At 36.7% G+C, this 24,007-nt stretch overlaps 1 protein-coding gene across 1 annotated transcript in view; it reads right to left on the minus strand.

Moving 5' to 3' along the window:
• LOC107714450 (low-density lipoprotein receptor-related protein 1B-like) overlaps positions 1-24,007 on the minus strand; it is a 309,159-nt gene that overhangs the window by 206,506 nt on the left and 78,646 nt on the right. The window contains exons 2-3 of the mRNA XM_016520289.1: positions 20,009-20,131; positions 3,412-3,549 (exon numbers count right to left, since the gene is read on the minus strand). Of these exons, the coding sequence (XP_016375775.1) occupies positions 3,412-3,549; positions 20,009-20,131 (261 nt within the window). The remainder of the gene's footprint in view (positions 1-3,411; positions 3,550-20,008; positions 20,132-24,007) is intronic.

Raw genomic sequence — 24,007 nt, forward strand, 5'->3', positions numbered from 1 at the left:
AATAAACATTCATTAGAAATTTATAAAAGTAATCAAAAGTAATCAGTTACATTACTTTAATAAAGTAATTGAAAAAGTTACACTACTATTACATTTTAAATAGGGTAACTTGTAATCTGTAACCTATTACATTTCCAAAGTAACCTTCCCAACACTGCTTCTTCTGTACTGAAAGAGACTTTCTCTAAGCTTTCTTCTTTTTTTATTTTCTACTTCTGTAATTACTCTAATTGGTATGTAATTGCTTTTGAGAAAAGGAATCATGAGCTGCTTTTTAATGACTGAACTGAACATAATACAAGCACAATCTATGGAATTACCTAAGGGTGTTCATTTGTTATTGCATTTCAGCATAAAGACAATGCAAATGAAATTTGTTCTGATATTACCCTGCTTTCTAACCTAACCATCATTCACTAGCCTAACTATCATTGTCATTGTCATCTTCAACTGTACCACTTGTCCTATGGCTGCACAAGATGAGAAAACATTTTTTTTTTTTTTTGTATTTTTGGGGTCAAGAAAAAGTCAGCGTTTGCAATATATTTCCTCCTCCACTGCAAAACTCTCTCTGTGCACTTTAATAAGACGACAAAATGCAGGTTACGGTGTTTATATACTTAGAGAAATCAGAATAATGGGCAAAAATCCACCTGTGTCGATCGGTTTATTCTTAAGCGATTTATGACCTTACATCGATAAAGGGAAGCAGTTCAACATGTTTACATGCAGCTTATTAAGCATAACTGGTTTAAGAACGTTCATGTAAACGCACTCAATAAAGCCTACGGCCAGTCGGTTCCAAAAAGAAATATAAAACATGTGCTAACTGAAAGAAAACAAGATGACAAAAAAAATTGAATACAAGATTTGGTGATAATACAGCATAATGAGAGATTTACAAGGAAATTTTTTTTTTAACCAAATTAGATATTTTCAGAACAACACGAGCGTCAATCAAATCTGTGGAAAAAAAAAAGATCTATACATAATCCATATAATAATAATAATAATAATAATAATTTGATGTTGAGTTGCAGCATAAACGGTCAAAAAAGTATTTGAAAGCACCTTTGAAAGAACTTATGTACATAACCACGTGTAACTATGACCAAATGCTGTCACCACAGACATTCTTGCCACTTGTATGCTTACAGCTTGTGAGGAACTTCTGAAAATTCCACTAAAGAGCTCCTAAATTTAAATGTGCCCTCTTTTCATCTCCACCTGTCAAGTATCAATGCTGGCTGAGAGGAGCCAGATTTTGCACGGTGAAGAAGAGGCAGCCAGGTGCTGAAAAAAAAAAAGAAAGGAGAAAAAAAAAGTTTTTCATGCCATCTCTGAAAATCTCCACTCCACTGAAAGACAATCTTTAAAATAAAGAATTGCCAAAGTGTGTGAAGGTGAAATAGAATGCTGTCTTTGTCTTCCATATGGGCACAATTTTGTGTAATGCCCTCCTGGGATTTATTATGTAAATTCATTATGAGAGGGGGAGGGAAAGTGTCAGCGAAGACCCAGCTGCCATGCTCCAACTTCTCCGCGGTGACCTCATTTCCTCCCGTCTGCAGGTGTATGGTTGGAAACACATGTCGAATGTCCCGGCCCGAACTCCTCAGTGGCCAGTGCTTACTCATTCAAATAGACCCTTTGATGAAATATACTATGTTGCTTAGTTCAGCAGACAGTTAAATCACCAACAAAAACACGTCCAGACTTTCCACTTCTGTGTAACCTGTAAATCTGCCTTACGTATCATTACTAACATCTGCATGTGGTTTAAAAACGACTGTAATTTTCCTTGCACACAAGCTGCAAAATCATCAAATTAGAGGTGAAAAACTAAATAGAATGACGATGTTTGAAAAACATTTGCTCTATGACTGCAGTGAAGTAAACGGCAACTAAGAAGTCTGCAAACTGAGCAAGAGTGGAATGAAAAAAAAAAAAAGGATTTATTGCCCCAGGCACTCGTTGCTTAATTAGCTGTATCTAAAAACAAACAAATGGAGGAGGAGAACAATGAACATAATGTCTCTTAATGCTTCCTAACACCCAAGGATAACTTTCTGTGATACATCACTTCAGGCTCTGAGCACCTCTTTCTTTATCTGCAATACGTCAAGTCAAAACCTTAATCTTTCTGCCCACTGAACTAGACCAATCTCTTTCCTCGCGCTGGAAGGCGATTGGTTCTTCTGTCAGAGAAAGATGTTTGGAGGTTAGCCCTTCCTTTAGGGCAGATAAACCTGAAAAGTGAGGTTTGGCTCACAAGGAATGAGCTAATATAGCGGCAAAGGATATATCATTTTAATATACCAATGACAGATACAAAAAAAAAAAAAAACAGGCAACTGTCCACTGTTTTTATGAGGAAATATAATTAATTTGAAGTGAATTTACAGTGGAATCCAAAAGTAAGAGATCTGTAGTAAAAATGCTTCTATTTAGCATTTTTTTAAATACAATTTCCCAAATCTAGAAATAATTAATCTAAAATATTTGCATATTTACAATTAACTGAACTAAACTAAACTAATTTTTTTTTATTTCATGTATTATAAATAAATTATGAAACCTTGTTTCTACGGGATAAAAAAGGTGACTTTTTATCTCACAATTCTGACTTTATTTTACAACTCTGACTTTTTTCGACATATAATCCCAGAATTGTGACATTTAAACGCAGAACTGTGAGATGAAGAACTGCAAGAGATGAAGAACAGCAAGAAGAAAAAAAAAAGCTGAATTGTGGCTTGTTAAATAAATAAATAAATTTTTGATACAACTGTCTATTCAAACCTAACAGCATGTACATGAGTCACATTTCTCAGGCAATTCAAAACTAATTATTATTCTTCCACCAGTCTCTCAAGTCTAGAAAAACGTGTTGTTGCTCCAACCCTGCAGGAAACCCCTGCAATCCACCTGACATTATAATCTGGTGTTGTTTATATGGGTCACTGGCCTGTTTTCAGCTAGGCTCTGGATCAAAGTGCAGGATCAGCTGCTCCTGGCACTGCCCAGCTGGGTGCCACACTTTTCCAGTTTACCAAAGGTCGCACTCTTGGCCAGCCTGAGGTGTGCCGCCTCTACTAACACGCATCCAGCCAATGCCAACTGCTGAGTCGGTATTGTCATATCACAGAGTCCAGGTGGCTCCACCTGCTTGTTATTGTGGCTTGGATGATTGTGAACAAGAGTTGATTGTGTCCAACATCACACCTGCGGCGTCATTCACCTGTTTGCCATCCATTAGCGTAAAGCCAATATATGTAAAGATATGCAGCATTAGGCTGTCAATATAAATGCTGTTTTTGTCCAAACAGTGAGCTTATTGATATTGACAGATCAAAATAAACATCTGCATAGCTAATATCAGGCAAAGACATTATAATTTAGTGTACTCACCTCGACAGTGGACTCCTTCGTCAAAACCGTCCTCACAGTCTTTCGCCCCATTACAGAGCTTGTTGAAGTGAATGCACTTTCTCGTCCCTATACACTGTATGTGATTTAGAGGACATCTGACTATCACCTCCACCTTACCTAAAGAACAGGAAAGAATGATAGTTTACATACACGTCTGGTGTGATTTTGCAAAAACATATAATCCACACAGTTTCACTATATTGTCAGTAACTACTTTAATAACTGCTAAGACAGTTGTATGCAAATCTATGTGGTTCAGACAAATGTCACTTGCTTTAATTTGCTAAGCTTTGAGAGATGCAAATGAAAATGGGAAACAATCCAGTTGACTGAATTTAGCTTAAAATGCACTACCAGCCCCAGAGTGATTTCATTTTGTGACAAAAACGTTCCTTCAGCACCATTTTCTGTCAGTGGATCTTTAAGAGAAATGCCAATAGAATGATTGCAGGTTTCTCATTTACAATTCGTCCTTCCTCTTTCCTATCCTAATGAATGCTAATTTAATTAGCAACTTAAAGCCATTACATCTCTTACTGTAAAAGTAAAGTTCTGGTAAAGTTGCAGAAACCATTTAAGCAAATTGGCATTTGTTTCAAAGTAGAAATTCTAACAAAGTAGAAATGACTAATTATTACTATACCTAATTATTAATCTGCAAGGACAGATTAAATTGAACAAAAGTGACAGTAAATATGTAATGTTACAAAATATTTATATTTCAAATAAATGTTGTTCTTTCTATTCATCAAATAATCCTGAAAAAATATTAAGCACCAAAACTATTCACAACATTGATGATAATAATAAAAATGTTACTTGAGCACCAAATCAGCATATTAGAATGATTTCTAAAGAATCATGTGACACTGAAGACTGAAAGGCTGCTGAAAATCCAGCTTTGCATCACAGAAGTAAATTACACTGTCAAATATATGAAAGTAGAAAACAGCCATTTTAAATTTTAATATTTCACAATATTACTGTTTTTACTGTATTTGATCAAATAAATGCAGAACACGTACACAAAATGCAATAAGTTTGCAGAACCAAGTTCCGAATATATAACCCCCAAAAAGAATGAATTTAACATTTATAAAATGAAATAAACAAATATTACACACTGATTAGAATCAATATGCAGCCATAAACAAAAACCCTGCAGAAACATTATTCAAAAATTTACAAAGACTGCACTTTAGATAAACAATTAAGTTCAATAAAACAGATTTCATGCAGTAAATGATAGCATTGCTGTAAATAGCCCTTTTCTCCATTAAAAAATACACCAACAGTCTGTAAACGCAGCCACAAATGCAAATGTGTTTACTTGAAGGCATTACTCTGTACAGTAAACAGACGTTCGCATGTAGGCTATGCTGCTAAGCTATTCTGAATCACTCTGTGTGTGTGAGAAAGAGAGCAAGAGAAAGAGAGAACGAAAGAGAGAGATGGAGCCAAAGCCTCAGAGATATCTATTGACACGGCTGCACCAAGCAGCTGTTTAAAGATTCATGAGGCACATAGGTGACCCTCATCTGCTTGAGCAGCCACAAGAATACATAAAACACGTCTAAGTGAAACATCGACTTCCATCTCGCACACTGTGAATATGTCACACTGCACCTTAACTACACTGGTATCAATTACCATAACTGCAACACAGCCACTTAGCGTGAGATTTATAGCTCATGTGACAGGACCTCTTACAAATCTCCGGAGTCCCAATTTCCTCTGAGCTCTGATCCTACACCACTGAAAACATCCTCTGGAAGAGTCGAGGTTATTCATCAGCTTTCATTTAGACTTCATAAGATAAAATGACGCTGTAATTAAGGGGGTCATTTAATGGGGGATTGTCATGCCTAAACATATACCAAGCTCATGATTTATCCGCCAATGCATTTATGCTTTTCACATTTCACAAAAGCATCTCATTGTTCTCACAGAAGTTTTCCTTTTTCTCGGTCATGGAAATGTGCCAAAACATTTTTTTTTTCTAGACCAACTCTTTCCAAGCCCCAAGGACATTCTAAATTAGGGAAAGTCAAATGTAAGTGACCTTAACTTTGCATACTCATATTTCAAACGTGAGAACAAAAGGCAGGTTTATCAACCTCACAACCTCGTGGCTTTTCTTCAGAGAGCTGGAGGAGAAGATACAGGACAGGCTTTTCAATTAAAACGTCATTTGTTTCAATCCTTGGCCATACATACATACACAACTCAATTTTACAGTGTCAGAGGGATTTTGGGGCCCACATATGTTGATTAATAGCCATGCTAATTTTCAATTAAAACTCTACAGATATACTGGCCAACATGTCTCTAATTATGCATTCATGAGGCGCTTTTCCATTATTCATGAGTAAATACAGCAACAAAACAATTGAGGGGGGCCCATGTCACATGCATTGCTCTGTTAACACAGTGGAGTGAGGGGCTGTGACAAACTGTGATTATCCTAATAAAACTGCATTGTCAAATACAGAATCATTCCACTCGCAAACTGATTGGGGACTAATCTAATCAGATGAGAGGGAGAGATGAATATTCAGGAGTTTCAGATGCACCGTGCTGGATAACACAGATGGCGTCTGTGCAGTTGAGGGATGATAGGAAATTATTTCTCTTCACCCTGTACCAAATTAGATGCCAGATAGCACTCATGGTGAATCATCCTCCATCATGAGAAAACTCATGAACGTGGAGGCGGAAAACACATGCTTATCATACTTGCATGTAGGAGAACTGTCAAAAAAAACAAAACATTGAAGATTGGATAACAGACTATAGTGAATATGCTGCGTACATTTATGTCTCTTTGACATTTTAACTTACATGTCTTGTAAAAAGAAAAACTACGTGTTTTTAAGGAAAAAAAATCCATCATTAACTTTAAACCATCGCTTCAAGCTAAAATACAAGTCCATAATCCATAATAACTCTTCCTCCAGTGAAAACGTCCATCTCCTGTTGTCCTCTCACATTTTAGAACCGTTTTTAGAACAGTGCTTGATCTGTGCATATTTCTCACCTGATTCACTCAAGATGACTGTTTTACTGGAGAAATCAATATTGTGGATAGACGACTCGTATTTTAGACAGAAGCAACTGTTTGAAGTTAAAAACATCTTAATGATGAATTTATTACAAATATGCAGCGTTTCACTTTACAAGATGTCAACTGACAAACTAAAGTAGTGTTGACTACTTGTGGATTACTGTGATGTTTTCATCAGCTGTTTGAACTCCTATTCTGACGGCACCCATTCACCGTAGAGGATCCATTGGAGAGCAATTTATGTAATGCTACATTTCTCCAAATCTGTTCTGATGAAGAAGGAAACTCATCTACATCTTGATGGTTTGAAGGTGAGTAAACTTTTAGCAAATTTTCATTTTTGGGTGAACTATTACTTTAAAAGTGTACATAGCCCCATGTTCTGTGTGTCTAATTCAAAACAGATCAACAAACAAGAGCATTTGGAGAGGAAAAAATCTGCACATTTTCCAGCTATTTATTTAATTGGCATTAGATTTGTCATGGTTTCACTCTACGAAACAAATAAAACAATTGACCAATTCCACAGGACAGTGCATACTGAATAATGCATCTAACTTCTATTCAACCTCTGGTGGTAAAGAGGAGCTAGTCTAAAGTTGGTGTAATTGAACTGATACCTTTTCCTATATATATGTATATAAGCATTTTAAGTTCTCTTACAAATGCACACATTATCTCACTAGAATTCATTACAGTTCAAGGTCTTTTGTTATGCCAGCTGTCTGGCTCTGGCGGTAAATGGACTTCAGGATGAAGTGTAAATACGAGCCTCAGTTAGTTGCCCAAAGAAACGAGGAGTCTCAGGAAATCAAATGATTTGGGCTGAACAATACGCATACAGATGGAGACTACACTCCTGTTCCATACAAAGTAGGGCCTCCACAACTAAACAGCATTTTGGCCTTTTCATTAATTTGCTGGAATGGCTGTAGTGTCACTTTAAAGATAGTCCACTGCCAAAATAAACCCTTTCTCTGTCCCTCACATATTGCTTTTAATTAGAAAGCCATGGTGATATTTACCCTCTTTTCTCAATGTGAAAGAAGAGAGATCAGCTGGGAATTGCTAATCCATCTACTTAATGTGTAACGAAAGGCTTTCATATGAAATCATCCATTCTGTCTCTTTAATCAAGGAATCTAAAATAATGAATTCTTTGAGGAAAATGATACAAAAAAAATTTCATGGCAAGCACAAGGGTTGACACAATGCCAACATTTCAGTAGTCAATACCAAAAAAAATTCATTCTCATCACCAATTTTGAAATAACGGCAAAAACTAATATGATTAGTACACCTGAAAATAATAGTAATACTAATTATATTCTTTCCCATCAACTGAAATCATCATGTGTCATTTCAAGTAATTAGGCAATATGTGAGTGATTTACAATCAAAGAAAAAAAAAATTATATATGTATATATATATATATATATATATATATATATACACACACACACTTTTTTTTCTTTGATTGTAAATCACTCACATAGTGGGGACATGGGGTAATGTCCTGAAAAGTCACCTTCTCCTTCCTTGTCATTATACAAATTTATGTCCTCATTTGTCACAAAAACGCGCACACACACACACCTTTTTTTGCCTGGCAAGAAATCTTAGCTGAATTTATTGCATATGTCATGTATTATATATTCAGCTGTCTTTATTCCACACACTGACCCTCAACTCTTTTTTCACTGTTTATTTTAGACACACTTCATGGAGTACTCATGTAGGTGGTGCACTATGACTGGTGAGCAAATTTCCCGTTCCACTTCCTGTGTAGTAATATGTACAGATGTACTCTATGCTGTTTGGAACTGAAAATACACACTCAATTAAAAAATATACACAATTTAAAATCTCACTTAAAAGGATAGCTCAACCAAAAAAAAAAAAAAAAAGCCAATTCTATCATCATTTACTCACCCTCATGTCTTTCCAAACCTGTATAACTTTCGTTCTTCTGCAGACATTTTAAAATAAGAGTCTCAAAGGCATTTCTCAAAATAAGAAAACACGACGTGCTGTTAGTGTCATGACCTGTGGCTTTCATTTACGCAGAATCCAAGCTGAAAACCTAAAACTTTCCGAAAACCGTCACAATAATCTTTTTCTGCTTTGTAAACAGTGGTTATTTCCTTCAGGATACACAAACCTAGTTTAAATTCACCTGTATAAACAAGGATTGAAGTACTCTGAAAATGTAGCACCTTTGACTGAGCAGCCACAACCGATGTGGTTATGTACAAACGTCACTTGAATTCCTTGTTTCTTGCTGTTTATTAGTTCTTTTAGCTATCAGCCTCTTGTTGATGCTCTTGGCAACAGTACAGCAATCTGTCAAGGTGGCGTAGGTGTTGTGGCATTGTGTATTTTTCACTATCCTAAGAGAGAAGCATTGTAATTTCCCTCCTTCCTTTACTCTCAGAAGCTATATCTGCCATTTACATGGGATGCAGAGTTGTACATTTGTGTTCTTAAAGTTGGTTCCGAGAGGCAGTGGCATTCGTTCCAATGTCCACCTGGGTTAATCTTCAAATGTCAAAGAGATTAGCTCCAGGTCACACTGTCCACATCTGTTATCTCAACGTAAGGACACTTTCACATGCCTCCCTCCCATGTCTATATACTATGTGGAGTTCTAATGAAAACACTTCGATTTATTGGATTTTAAAGACTTGCCAGTAATTTCAGATGAGGATGTGTTTGATTTTTATTGGCACAGCTGACAGCCTAATTAAGGCCTATGGATGATGACTATTTTGTGGCTTTGCCCAAGTTAAGCACTCACAGTTCAGATTTTTGCCCAGGTGTGATGTTCTGTTTACTTGCGAGCCATATTAGTTGGCTAACTAAACAAATAATGTGCTATTGTTTGATTGATGTTCACTTATCTTAATTCCTTAATTAATCAATTACAAGTATACTTCAATTAAAAAAACATGCTGATTTGGTGCTCAAGAAAAATTTATTTGAAAACAATAGTACTGCTTTTTTTTTTTTTGGAAACCCTGATTTTTTTAAAGGATTAATTTATGAATAAAAAGTTCAAAATAACAGCATTTAGCTGAAATGTAACAATGTAAAAGTCTTTACTGTCACTTACTGATAAATTTGATCCATTCTTGTTGAATAAAAGTTTTAATTAAAAAAAAATAACAACAAAAAAAAACTGATCCCAAACTTTTAAACAGAGTGCCTTTTGTCTTCAAGTTAAGCAAAAATATATATTGTATACTTAATATATATAATTTGTATATAAATTATATTAGGGCTGGGTATTGGCACAAATCACAGGATTCAATTCAATTTTTGATACACAAGCTTGCAATTGAATTAGATTCCGATTCAATTTGATTTGATATTATTATTTTGGATATATATCAGACACAGTACATGGCAAATTTTCTCAAGAAAAAAAAAATCTCTCAACTAATGCTGTAAAAATTAGTTATAGAGTAAATTTTTTTCTAGCTGACTAATTAGTTTATGGTCACCGAATATGTTTATTTCTGAGGTGTGACGTTACGTGACATTGTTTATAAGCTGTTATATTGACGTCTTTCCGCAGTTGAAACACTGAGTGATTACATGAGACAGGATACGGATTTCAGTAAGTTGTACTCTTTCTTATAACATACCTTTGGATGTTCATTCATGTTTATTTTGTGCTATAACTGGTATTAAAATGGAGGAGATGATCAGTTCACGTGCGCGTCGCGCTACCGCTTCTCTTGAACTGAGGCGCTACAGCAATCTGTCACTTGACACGTGACAAAATGGTATTTATTGTTTGAATATTGTAATAAAATGGGCAGAATTTGAAATCTTAGACTTTGTTTCATTTCAAAATTTACATTTGGATTAGAGGTGCGCTGCAATATTCCATTCATTACCTGAAAACTGGCAAGACTAATCGATTCTTGGGATTTAAGAATCAATAATAGTTTTGTAAAAATGAGAATAGATTAAAAGCGAGAAATCAAAATTTTTTACCCAGCCCGATTATGTATATATAATTTTTACTCATCAAATAAATTATTTCAAGTAATAGTAACAGAATTGTACAGTGAATGCCATAGAATGGCACCACAAACAAGATAACGGCTCCATGTGGGGGATCAAACCTGCAATCTTCTGGTTACCAGCACCTGGACATTAACCACTACACCACAGCTTTCCTCCCCTCCCTAAAAAGAACAGAAACTTCAATAAGAAAGTCCACGGGGCAGTAACATGCACAGAGCCCATTGTTTCTCGCCGCATATTGGCATGTATCCTCTGTAAATCATTGGTTGGATTTAATTAAACTAATTCATCATCACGGAGTAATGTAATCAACAACCTATGAAATGGAGCCATCACTTCCTCCACCGGGCTATGCCTTCCAATGCACCGCCTGTTAATACATCACATTCAAAACCACTCACTGCTCAATAAAGTGTCCATACATCACACCCAAGCCCCTGCAGGAGAATCGACACATTCACACTTCCATGCATTTTTAAACACTGCTATTCAGTCCCTTTCAAAGACCCGATGCATTTAGATGGCTTTGTGCTTGGATTCATAGTAAAGCCGATATAATTTATATACCACAATCTTTTGATGTCTGTTGTTATGTAGATCGCAGTACGGGCTCCATTCCAGGGAAAACACCTTAGTATTAATGTCATTCATATAAATAATGCATAGCTTCTTTGGAGAAACAGAGCCAAAAAAACAACAACTTCTCTGCAAACAATTATTTGCAAAGGACATATTTTACTGCATTGTTTTTGAGTCTGCCAGTCCATTACTCTGGGAATAAATGTACTGTACTCATGAACACAGAATAACCATTGGCTTGGTCCCAACTCAATAAAAATCACAGGAGAATGCAGTTTCAAGCTCCACACGGGGTAAAGAGAGCCACAGACACAGTAGACAGCATCCACATTGAGGAAACAATTATGTGATATTAATAATTGTAAAGATTCACATCCTGTCCTTCAGAGAAAATAGGCTACTGTTTGTGCTTTCCAGCACGCTGTTATGTCGACTTGCCTTCAAGGGATGTTGGTCACCCAAACCACTGAATGAAGGATGAAATGCGTGTTCTTTGGTGACTGTCACTGAATACAATATGACTGTTGTCCAATTGAACTGTCTACCATTTCCTGCCATCTAAAGATGTTGTTTGTGCTTTAAAATGTCCATACAACGAAAGTCAATGGGGTCCAATGTTGTCTGGACCCCAACATTCTTCAAATCTTTTGTGTTCCACAGAAGAAATAAATTCATATACTGTAGGTTAGGCGGTGAGTAAATCATGAAATTGGCTGATTTTTATCAAAAAGAAATGTTCTCTCAAACTCAAATGACAATTTACAATGTGATTATATTACTAAGGTTTTCATACATGCATTATGAATATACCGACTTGTGCATTATATACTGTCTTCAATTGTAGAAAAATGTATGAGTAAGCGTTACATATGATATGAATATGATTAATGAGACTAGACTGGCTTATGGTGACAAAGGCAACTTGATTAACTAGAGATCTATCTGAAATGCACATAAAATAGCTCTGGCAAAGGCAACAGTTTGTGAGAAATATTCTAGTCATAACATACGATTGGTTGAAACATGTCTAGAATGATCTTATAATACAACAAGACTTAGTTTCTATGTAATCCTATTTGTTTAACTGAGGATCCCTGTTTGAAACGGCCACATAACATGCAAACACAAATTATTCACAAAGACGAGGTGTTAGTTTCATCATTATTGCGGAAGGTGAAGGTCCCTATGCTATTGTGCCTCACAGTAGACAATTTCCCTACTGAATGAAAACCATCTGTTTGCTCTCCTGCCTCTAAGCTTAACGTATACCAACAGAGTTCTCTTCGACAACAGCAGGGGACTAATGTAGGCTTTAGTAGTTTGATGTCATCCAGAGGTATCGTGACAGCGAAGCTGTCAAGGTGTTGAAATATGCTCTTTTCACAGGGCTGCTGGTGACAAGCTAGTGATTTTGTCCCTAACAAAAGGAGCAGAGGAGTGAAAGAGAGAAGACAGCAGTGAAACTCAAAGATCTGTCAAGAATAGAAAAAGAATATCTAACTATGGAGGCACGATATCTGCCAAGAAACATTGTGCATTCCAAAATATAGTATGACAAAATCTTTACAAATTCAATGTAACCAGACCTGATGAAGTATTAATACTAGTATTATTTAACATCTAGTTTAATTTATTTTAATGAATGAATGAATTAATTTTAAATAATATATTTATTAAATTTCAGAAATTATTTAAATAAAAATAAGCTTAGTAAAGTACGTGATGCTGTTTACACATACATTACAGTAAAATAATATAAATTATTTTACTTCCTGTAGGATGATGTCATTCAAGGCTTTTTTTAGTTATAGTTAATAAGTAACGGGATGGAAAGTCAAACTATAAATTGATTGCCAAAATAAATAATAGTCCCAAGAAAATTTTTTAAATATTGTAATTAGAGACATCTTAATTAATTGCCAATTTGTTCAATACATAAATAAATAATGTGACACACAGCAGCCACCATAGCACTGTATAACTGATACAGGCTTATGTTTTATTTATTTTTTTATCCCTTTTTATTTGAAATATTTCCAAACGTGTTACCTATATCAGGAAATATCTCGATTCTCAAATATGTGTAAGTAAATGAGTTTTGGACCTTTATAGATTATGTTATTTGATCAATAAATGGTGATGGGCAAAGTAGACTAATAGTAATCTATTAACTACACATAAAAATCTGTCTTTTTACTTAAGTACCAGATATGGGTGTCATGCCATAAAATATTTTAATCTTACTGTTCAAAAACTTTTGACTGGTAGTGTAGGCGGATTATTCTTATAGATTGAAAAAAATGTGCTTTAGCCAGTATAAAGAGTATGAAAAGTGCTCTGAGTTATATAGAGTTAAAAACAAATAAATTGAGCGACAACAAAAACATGTTGCTGGAGACGTTATTGAAAATGCAAACTGATTGTCTGCCAGCAGGAGGTGCTTTGAGAGCGGTAGAAACAGCGGTTTCTCCAGTAATGGCTGTAATCAAATCAGCTCCGCTCATGAAAGCTTCTTTATCAGATAAAATGAAAATGCCATCGAAACTTTACTGAAGACAGTCCTTTCCCTTCAGAGATACATTCATATAAAACACCCCCGACGTGTTTCGATTTTGAAACGTGCAGTGCTCATGTTTATTCAACAAAGTCAAATGCCACAAATAAATCAATGTATGGGAAACACTGGTAATGTATATCGAAATATCTGAAATGTGTTTAAAAATCATATCACCGTTATTGAAAAAAAAATAGATATCGCGATGCATATTGATATTAAATTATTGTCCAGCCATACACTCTCAAAAACTCCCATTTAAATCACTGAAGCTGTTCACACTGTGAAATTAATATCTTACTTACATTCGTACGCACATCTGCACTTTGTTGTTTCTGATGAGAGAATTCACCAGATAATTCAGTCAGCGAGCAAGTGAACAAAACACCGCGTTTCAGCGATGACTCATCTGAATACCTCTGATTGGTCATTGCATTCATAAGCTCAACAGAATCGTGTGTGATTGGTTATAATGCAGTGCTGTACCAACGCGTCTGTCTCGGGCTCATCTCCAGCCAGCGAACACAGATTTGAATTTAGCAGCTGATGCTGTGCTGCACTGAACGATCTAATCACACCGGTGTGATTGTATCAAATATAAAAAATATTATTCGGCTATTTTTTGTCTTTTGGAAGCTGCATTCAAAATCCACTTGGCTCAGAAATCTGAGGGGGCACGTGCCCCCCCACTTTAATCACACCGGTGTGATTGTATCAAATATAAAAAATATTATTCGGCTATTTTTTGTCTTTTGGAAGCTGCATTCAAAATCCACTTGGCTCAGAAATCTGAGGGGGCACGTGCCCCCCCACTTTGAATGGGCATGACGCCTCTGCTGCATACCTTCACATTTCACATACACATACCTCTTAATTTAGAAAATAAAATCAAGTCTCAACCTTATTTGAGCTGCACCCAACTCTGCATGCTTCACGCACAGACAGTGAAGAAAGCTTTGCCTTTGTTTGGTCTGTCTGTTTGTTTGCTGCCCCCAAGCAGATGGCATAATCCACAGGAAGTGAATCAGCTTGGCTCTCACAGCACACAGGCTCCCACTAAATTAAAAGGATCATCTCCAAAGCTCCCTGCTTACATGCCAAACCCCCTGGATGTCTGGAGTTATGATATATATGCTATACACACTCAAACTCACTTATTTCATATATTTTGATGGCCACAATAAGGTGAAGAAAACACATTTTACTCTTTAATCACATTTAATCTGATTAAGTACTTGCCAATCCAACTATACTTAAACCCTAGTAAGGAACACACCACTTCCTGCTTTTAGAATTCTGTTCCCTGTGGGCAAATTGTCACGACTTTAAAGGCACAGACTCGGTTTTTAAAATTGGTAGGGATATTTTAAAATCAGCCAAACTGTACAGATGCGTACATGCATATAAACAGAAATTTTACCATTTGAGGTCTATATACAGTGCCCTCCACTAATATTGGCATTATTTCATAATGTGAGTTTCCCCCCACTTTCAGTTGTTTTACTTCCATGAAAAGTTCGAATTTTGTGACTTTTTTGAATGAAAGATCAAAAAGGTTATCAATTCAGATTTATTTTCACAGCCGCCTTTGTTCATATTTACCAAGGGTGCCGATATTAGTTGAGGGCACTGTCTGTGGGCTGTAACTGTATATAACTGAGAGAATTAAATGAGAAAGCACCATTTAAAAAACTGTCACTCTAATAAGCTGCTTTGATTTGGCTCTCGTCTTAATGTTGTGAGACAATACAGAAATCATAAGAAAAAAATAACAGCAGCTTGTGCTCTGAACTTGGCATTCTGCTCATTTCCAGATGGCAAAATTGCCTCAAATAATTGCATAACACTCTCGCCTAAAAACATAGCCCATCACTATACAAAGGGTACAAAGCTGTAAATGGGACGATAACCTAAGGTACAAAAGCTAAAATGTGCATCCCTGTACCTTATTTACCCCTAAATGGTACCTTAATGGTACATATTAGCACTTTAAATGTACATAATAGTACATAAAGTGTACATATTAGTACATAAATGATACATATTATTACCTTTTGAAAGAGTACCACCCCAGCTTTGTACCAGCTTTTTTTTTCCTGAGAGTGCAGTGTTTGTTAGAAAGAGTATAGATCTATTAATCCATATTTCAATACAAAGCTACCCAGAGTATTTTCTCTTCCAAAATGTACTATATTGTACATGTCCTCATGAAACACAGAGCTCAAAAATGTTAATCAAGTTAAATGTCACCTGATGATCTCATAAATGTCCCTCGCACAGTCTAGCATTTTGCTAGCATTTCATTCTGTGCTCAGAGGCGGCCATTGAGGTAAATATTGCATAATGCAGCATGCCTGTCCCTCAGCTCAATAACAAGATGCTATGCTACATTACCTCTCAAACCTCCTTTCTGCAGGTGTCGGTTCTCTGGGGGAATAGGCACATTTACTCTCCATTTATTTCAGTATGAGAGGGGCCATAGGAAACTGCCCTTAGAGGAGTGCTCATAAAATTCATACACATTTCTATGCATCTTAGATGGAAAGTCACAGCCAAGCTATTTTTGCAAGACCACCCCTTAATTCTATGCAACCCAAGTCCAATGCTGTTATACTTTGAGGTATGCTCTTTTGTTTTGGGGTCAACTGTTTTTAAGCCATGGATCCGCAGTGGACAGAAAGATGGAGCAGATGGATCCTGTTAAATATTGTACAAAACTGAATGTTGCCGTTTAATAAAAGCATAAAATAACTGCATATTGTACAATATTCATTTATGTACATTTTTTATGACACTTATAATCATCATTAACGTACATGTAACATTTAGCTGCTCGTGAGTTGAACTCCTTCCCAACTTACATTACACATTTTAATACTTATGCCTCTTTTAAGTTTCACTTAAAGAAGTGGTTAATAGAGAGTCAACACTGTCAACGTTAATTTTTCTTGTCTTTTCTGCTCTACCAGTTTGAGAATTTTATGCTATGTATATGTTTTTGGTATTTGGTTTAGCACTGATTGAATGATTAAATCTAAACTACTGTTACTTGTCTGCATTATATATTATCTTTGCCTGTATATCACTATTATTGATACATTGCTTGTCATTTTGCCTGACAGTCGGTTTGTGTGTGTATGAGTGAGCTGGTGTTGATTTTTTATTTGGTTCTAAGTATAGCATAATTTTTAAGCGGTTTATTTTATTTTTTTTGTTTTTTTTTTTGTATTGGGATAGAACTATATGTATTAGATATAACATACATTTTATATGTATTTTGGAGCATGTATGTATTATGTAGCGATTTTAACTTCTTTAAATGTAAACGTTAATGTGTGTATACTGCATATATATATATATATATATATTTTTTTTTTTTTTGCATTTTCTTGTGTCCTGAGTGAATACAATTTCATGTAGAGCTTCTTTTAAAAGTGTAACCCAGGTACTATAACGTATATTTGATCAAAGTAGGGTTTAAGGGCCAGTGATGTACAATTAACTTGACATATGTCTAAAGTAAACAGCTGTCATCTCTTCAAAAACAAGAACATCATGTGCTCGCCTTGTGGCTCACTGCCTGCATCGCCTTCTGAGTGTTGCGAGTTAATGCTTTGCCCAGAACAAAAATGAGAACAAAACAAAAATCAATCTCTCACCCTCTCTGTTCAATTCAAACTTCAAAGGAGGAAAAAAAAAGAAAAAAGAGTCGAGCAATTTGTCACTGAAGCATGTCTTTGTATTTCCTGATAAAGAACATTACGTTCAAGACAAAAAGCAGGAACATATGGAACAGAGTGAAGAGCACTAAAATGACCCATATCGTTTCATTTAAACCCTAAGAAGCCGTTCCTCATTGAGCTTTCAATGTTCCTGCAGTTCTCTTTAGCGATACAGAGATTATCTTGGCTGTATGGTCATTCTACTCATAACTCATGTCAAAACACTCATACTGGTCATACTCCACTGACCAATATAAGAAATAGCATGATGTGCTTGGAAAGCTCAGAGACTGTCATCACAATACGTTTTTCTTCATTACAGGAAAGTGGGCTGTCTCCCAGCTCCCCTGATAACCCAAGATGTCGGGCTGGTCCCATAGGGAAGCTGGATGGGCAGCCTATCCAGGTTCCCGCTGGCCATGTGGCACTGAAAATGTGCAGCTGCCCTTCCCTGGAGGCCCTGATAATGCAGTGATTACATTTCTCTTTGGTGGCAGAACTTGGGCACACCAACGCTAGGAATATGCACAGTCCAGAAACTGGAACAGCAAAAACAATAACTATAAGATGAAAACCAAGGACTTAATATCAGGTAACAGCTAGGCTCAGAAATTAAAAACACTCCAGGTGAATCTTATTATAAATCTAAGAGGACTAAGAGTTGAACATAATAATATGAAGCAACTGGAGACAGCTTCTGCAGTATCACTTTATCATTAGGTTCACTTACATGAGAACAAGTAGACAGTCGTTTAAGGTGTTCTCAAGCAAGTCTTACTTGAGGAATATTAGAAGCGACATAGTATAATATAAACAGTCCCACTGTGAGTGATACATTAGGTAGAGATGTACTTGGCAATTACAATAGTGTTCATCAACTTTGAAGCAATAGAATGCTTCAAAATTTCAATTACTTTGAAGATTGGTATAAGTATTAACCAGTGAATAAGAATTCCAGTTCAGTGTCTCAGATCGATGACTTTAAATAATTTTAGTCCTTTCTATGAAGAGTCAAAATTAATGAAGTGAAAATTAAAAAAAGGTGAGGATAAATTAAAGCAGTTAGAGCAGAGAGTGGGGTAAGCAGTGCCACTTTTTACTTAAGTTTACCTCTAGTCAAGAGGAAAGAAGATAGAGAAAGTGTCACGTAAAGTGTCTAATTACATAAATTAGAAGAAAGTGTCCCGAATGCGAGACAATAGAAACAGGATTTAATAATAATTACCAAAAAAAAAAAAAGAGTATAAAATAAAATAATAAAATAAAATAAAATATCCCATTTCACTATCCAATTTTAGAGTCTTAACCTACTGCAAATTATGAGATATTCATAAAGTTAATATTTTTCACAGGGGAAAAAAAAGATTCTTGACAAAAAAAGTATACAAAAGATCCATTATTAGACTGAATAAACTTATATTTTCTTATGTCACATTCCAATCGCCAAGACTGCAGGGAAATATGAAATATTTCGTAGTAGTTGTCCAGGCTTTGTGTGGCCGAGGTAGCTTCTTCAGTGCATAAATCAATGTGGGAACCACACTCTTGATTGTTTTCTTTGAACGGTGGGTTTTTCTTTGCCAGGTTTTTCTTTGTTGGAAAACAAATTGGCTACTACTTTAACAAGACCAATGTATTTCCAAAGTATTTCCTGCATTTAGATGCAAAGCTTATTATCAGCATCAGCTGAGTCACTGGCACTGCTTACCCTGAAGCAGATGGCACACTTTACCCCACAACTACCATTTTGTGAAAATATTTTGTTTAATAATTTATGGATAATCTTTAGCCAAACAATGTACATGTTTTTAGCATGGTTTAACGTTGGCAAAAATATACATTTTAGACCTGGATAATTTTGATTTGACATAAAATAATGTTTACTTGCCATGTAAAAAATGTACACTGACTTTTTTATGTGCATCTTTTCAGTCCTATGTCTAAATACATAGATATATACATTACATGATAAAAATTGTGCACAGCTTCCTAGATTAAAGTGGCAGCACAGCTTACTCACTGATTTTACTCCACTATCGTAAGCAACACAGTAACCTCAGGGTGCCCAATATGCACAAACACATGAATAAATTTACCCATGCCGGTGGAGTGCTGTTAGTACACTCATGCGATAGTAGTCTGTGTTGGCTTACAAACACATTAAATTCCACTGCACATTTTGTTGTGAAAAGCTGATTGAAATGCATTTCCTATCGATACATAATCTATGGTAATGAGCTTCTCAAAATTCCCATGATAACTACACCTGAAATCCATTCTAAGGCATTATAAATAAAACAGAGAGAACATGATTAATCTAAATGATAATAGAATACCAGTGGTGAGAATAGTTGACCCACTGTGCCTGGAATCTGTAATAAATTAAGTTCTTCTAGAAATGTCCTGCATCTACATGAAGCAATTGGGCACACAGTTTTAGCAGAAACTGATCGATCTTTTCATGAATACAATTCCCCACACTTTGCATGTAAAGTGCAATCTGGAATTAAACAAGGTGAGGAGCAATCATGTGCAGGTCGAGGCTGATTTTTTTGGTGCACGGAGATATGGGAATGCAGAGATGTTTTGTGGCATTGTGGGTTGGTGTAATGGTTACTTACATTTGTCCAGAACCTCATCAGAACCATCTGGACAGTCTGGTTCCCCATCACAAAGCCAGCTCTCGGACACACAGGTCAGCTGGTCACCGCATAGAAACTCTCCAACATCACATAAAATGGGCTCTAGTGAGAGAGGGGGGTGGAGACAGAGATGGAGTATGGAATGAGGTGCAATACAGTCATTAAATGTATAAATTACATGATTATCTAATAAATATAATGATTAGTAAGTACATGTGAAATGCATGAACTCACAATGATTCATTATAGTGACATGAATGTGATGACAATTAATTTGACTGAACAGCCAGGCAGGAATAATCAGTATTAAAGGCAAATTCAGTTTCGGAAACATCACAATATCATTTTTTCCATTTTATTTTGTTAGTACAACAGCCTTGCAGTGACATCCAACAATATTTACAAGAAAAAAATAAGACTATTTGACTATCAAGCAGCTGCGAGAATCCTTCAGGGATCACTCATAACTGGGCCACACATTTCACTTCTAAATTCCTGATTTCCCAAGCTACATGATTTATGAACGTATCAAAATGATTATGATTCAAAATGCTCCAATTCCAAAATGTTGAGGCAGGAATGCCAGTGATAATTCTATGCACCACGGCTCTCTGTCCTTGCTATGCCCCACCACCACCTCCACATTACTACACACTCACACACACACAATCCCCGCCAAGCAAATTCACTATCAAGGGACAGAATTATAAATGTCAAACGGTTTCATCTTGCTCCCGGTCTCTCCCTCTCTCTGTCTTTCTCAATCTCTCTCAAGCTGCAGGCCTTAAAATTAGGCCGTAACCTACTGTATATGAACAGCGTTTCTTACTACACCTCTTTGGGTAATGCTTTGATAGTGGTCATTTTGGAACTTGTATATAGACTAATTCCCTATTCCACATAATACAACTGAAGCTCACTGCTACAGTACATACCAAGGAATAATCCCTTGTTACGGTTCTGATCACACTAAATCTATAATCTATATTGCAATGCTTTTCTTTTAAAGAAACTGACAAATTGTTGCATGAAGTAAATGTATTTACTCACCTTCATGTCATTCCAAACCTGCATGACATTCTTTCTTCAGTGGAACGTAGAAGATGTTTTGAAAAATGGCAGTGTTGCTTTATGTCCAAACAGTGAAAATCAAATGGGTCTAATGTTGTTTGAACCTCAATGTTCTTCCAAATATCTTTGTTCCACAGACAAAATAAAGTCATACAGGTTTGAAATTAGATAAGTCTGAATAAATGACAAAATTTCCATTTAATATCTTACAAATAAGAACTGAACAAAGTACTATTGAACATGGCATGTGTGGTTTTAAACTGGTGTTTTGTTAGGGTAGATATATACAGACACACATCTTCGGGTGCTACAACATGGGAATTCAGCGCAAGACAACTGATTTCACAAGTTCATCCTACATATTTTTAAAACCCAAAAAATTTTTTTGCACATCTTCCAATGAAAGGCAGGTTGCATTTCTCTCTAGCATGACTGAAGATTAGTTCTATGGGAAAGGATGGATCTGGCAAATTGTTCGAGAGCTGGGCTCTTCTACAATTGATTCACTTTCTTTAGAGCCACAGTGGCTCTGAAACTCGGCTGGTAATCTGGCATGATTCAATTCAATGGCAGCTGCACATCAGTCAAAAAGCAATTACAGGGAATATGATGATGGCTGCCCTCTGTCCTTCATTCTTACTTACAAAAACAACAGCAATTCTGCTGCCCCGAATGAATAGTGATGGTGATTTGATTGTTGTAGTGGCTTTAAAAAGATGTCTATATTTTCGGATGAGTGGTTATTGAAACGGATTTCAAGCCAAACTTTTTACCTAGTGTGACTGGCCTCATATTTTGCAGGAAAATGTTGACTGACAGTTTAAAAAAAAAAAAGTTCACCTGAATCAAATTCAACTGGAAGAAAAATAGCCAAGGAGAGGAAAGGTTTGGTTAAGTCTCCCGATAAAAGATCTCCCGAGTCCAGTCTGAAGGCATTTTTATCTTTGCAGTTGAATTGGTTTGCATTTAAAAACATTTCTTTTACCTGAGTATATTTTCTTTTGCAAGCTGCAGAAGCCATAAAAGAGACAACTTCAGAACCCAGGAGCGGCATCTGTCCACTGATGTGTACCTGCTTTCATGTCGGGATGCCCTTTAAAGCATAGCCCAATTTGAATTATTGGAATGACCAGTGATGCCACTTTACCTTCCCTCTTACCTCAAGAGGCCTTCACTTCTTGACTCAAGTGTTTGATGCTTCCATAACTCTCGGTTTCAATAGATTCTCCACAGACAGTTCAAAATGCACAGAAAGAAAAACTGCACAAAACACTTCAAGCCTGTCAAGGAACAAAATCTTGCATTATTTGTTTTCTGAGGTAAAAACGGAATTTACATTTGAAAGGAGGGAATGCTACACTGAACCGCTAAATGTTGCGGTCATTCAGAGATAATTTCAAACAAACACAAGAAAGGAAGATAAAAATAACAACGGAGCAAAATGGCCCCAACTGTTTGATAAGGTAGCGGTAACCCATTACCATAACAGTAGGAAATGTTCAGTGGAGCTTGGACTGCATGCTATTATGAGCTTTATTTCTGACACAAGCTGCCACCTCGACGAGCAGAGAACTTTGGCTCATTAAAGCTTCTCAGCCTTTGTGATTCCGTCAGTTCTGATATGCAAAACTGTGACAGGGAGCCGGTGAATAGAAGTGATGGTCTTCAGAACTCCGGATGGAAGCTCTGCCAATCTTTTTTGATCAATCTGTCAAGGAGAATAGTTGTTTGACGCTAGGCGCCTAAGCCACAGAGTAAGCTCAATTAATCTCCAAGATGTTGTTCAATGCAAATATTCAAGCACAACCCATTCAAGCATCTTCACAAACCATACAGCTAAAAACATTTTTTTGGCCATATTACACTTGAAATATATGCTAAATGTGTGACAAAAAGCACTGCTTATAGAAAATATATTTTTCAAATTGAAAATATATTTTGTTTAAACCTTCAAATGACAAACTATATTGCCTAATGTAAGCAAGAAAGAAAGAAATCTAGATAAATCTGAAAATATATTTTTGGGTAAATATACAGTTGTGGTCTAAATTTTACATTCACTTTGCAGTATCTGCAAAACATTAATAATTTGACCAAAATAAGTGTCAGACTTTTGGAACCGTTTTGCCCCCGTAGTTCTTCCTGTGTTTCCTTATATGGTCTTAGACACACTGTGACAGAAGATCTGACCAAACAAGATGACTGCGGCTGAAGACAGGCTTTGGTGTCTGCTGCAGGGTGGTCGGGAGTTGGAGAAGTATGTGGAGGAGTTCCTAGAGGTGAGCCAGGTGAGCTGGTTCGATGCCGCTCTCGGTGTCTGTTTTCGGCTGGGGCTGGATGATGCCATAATCGGCTGCGATCTTCCCACGTATAGTTTTCCCCTGATTGAGTTGGTTAATCATGTCCTTTATTTAAATGGAGTAAGTCTCAAAGTAGAAAAGGTTCAGAGCGATCATCATCCAGTCCCTCCCGAAAACCACCGGGCCTCGCCAGTCACTCCTCGCCAGGACCCTCCACATATCCGGCCAAATGTTCCGACGCAGGGAGAGCCACTGTTCCTGAGGTAGGCCTACGGAGGGCCTCTAAAGATTATATTCTCCCCAAGAATTTTTTTGGGGGGAGGTAGTAGGGATCCATCCGTGGAGGCTGGTCCGAGTACCGAGGCCAGGCTCCCCGAGCTCCCTGTTCCGCCATGGCCTCCTAAACTGTCTGCTCTGCCATTGCTCCCCGAGCTCCCTGTTCCGCCATGGCCTCCTAGTCTGCCTTCTCCGCCATGGCCTCCTAGTCTGCCTGCTCCGCCATGGTGCCCCGAACTGCCTGCTCCGCCATGGCTTCCAGAGCTCCCTGCTCCGCCATGGCCCCTGAGCTCCCTGTGCCGCCATGGCACCCTGGACTGCCTGATCCACC

Source organism: Sinocyclocheilus rhinocerous, unplaced genomic scaffold (assembly GCF_001515625.1).
Source record: "Sinocyclocheilus rhinocerous isolate Xijiao unplaced genomic scaffold, SAMN03320098_v1.1 scaffold12, whole genome shotgun sequence".
Taxonomy (NCBI): domain Eukaryota; kingdom Metazoa; phylum Chordata; class Actinopteri; order Cypriniformes; family Cyprinidae; genus Sinocyclocheilus; species Sinocyclocheilus rhinocerous.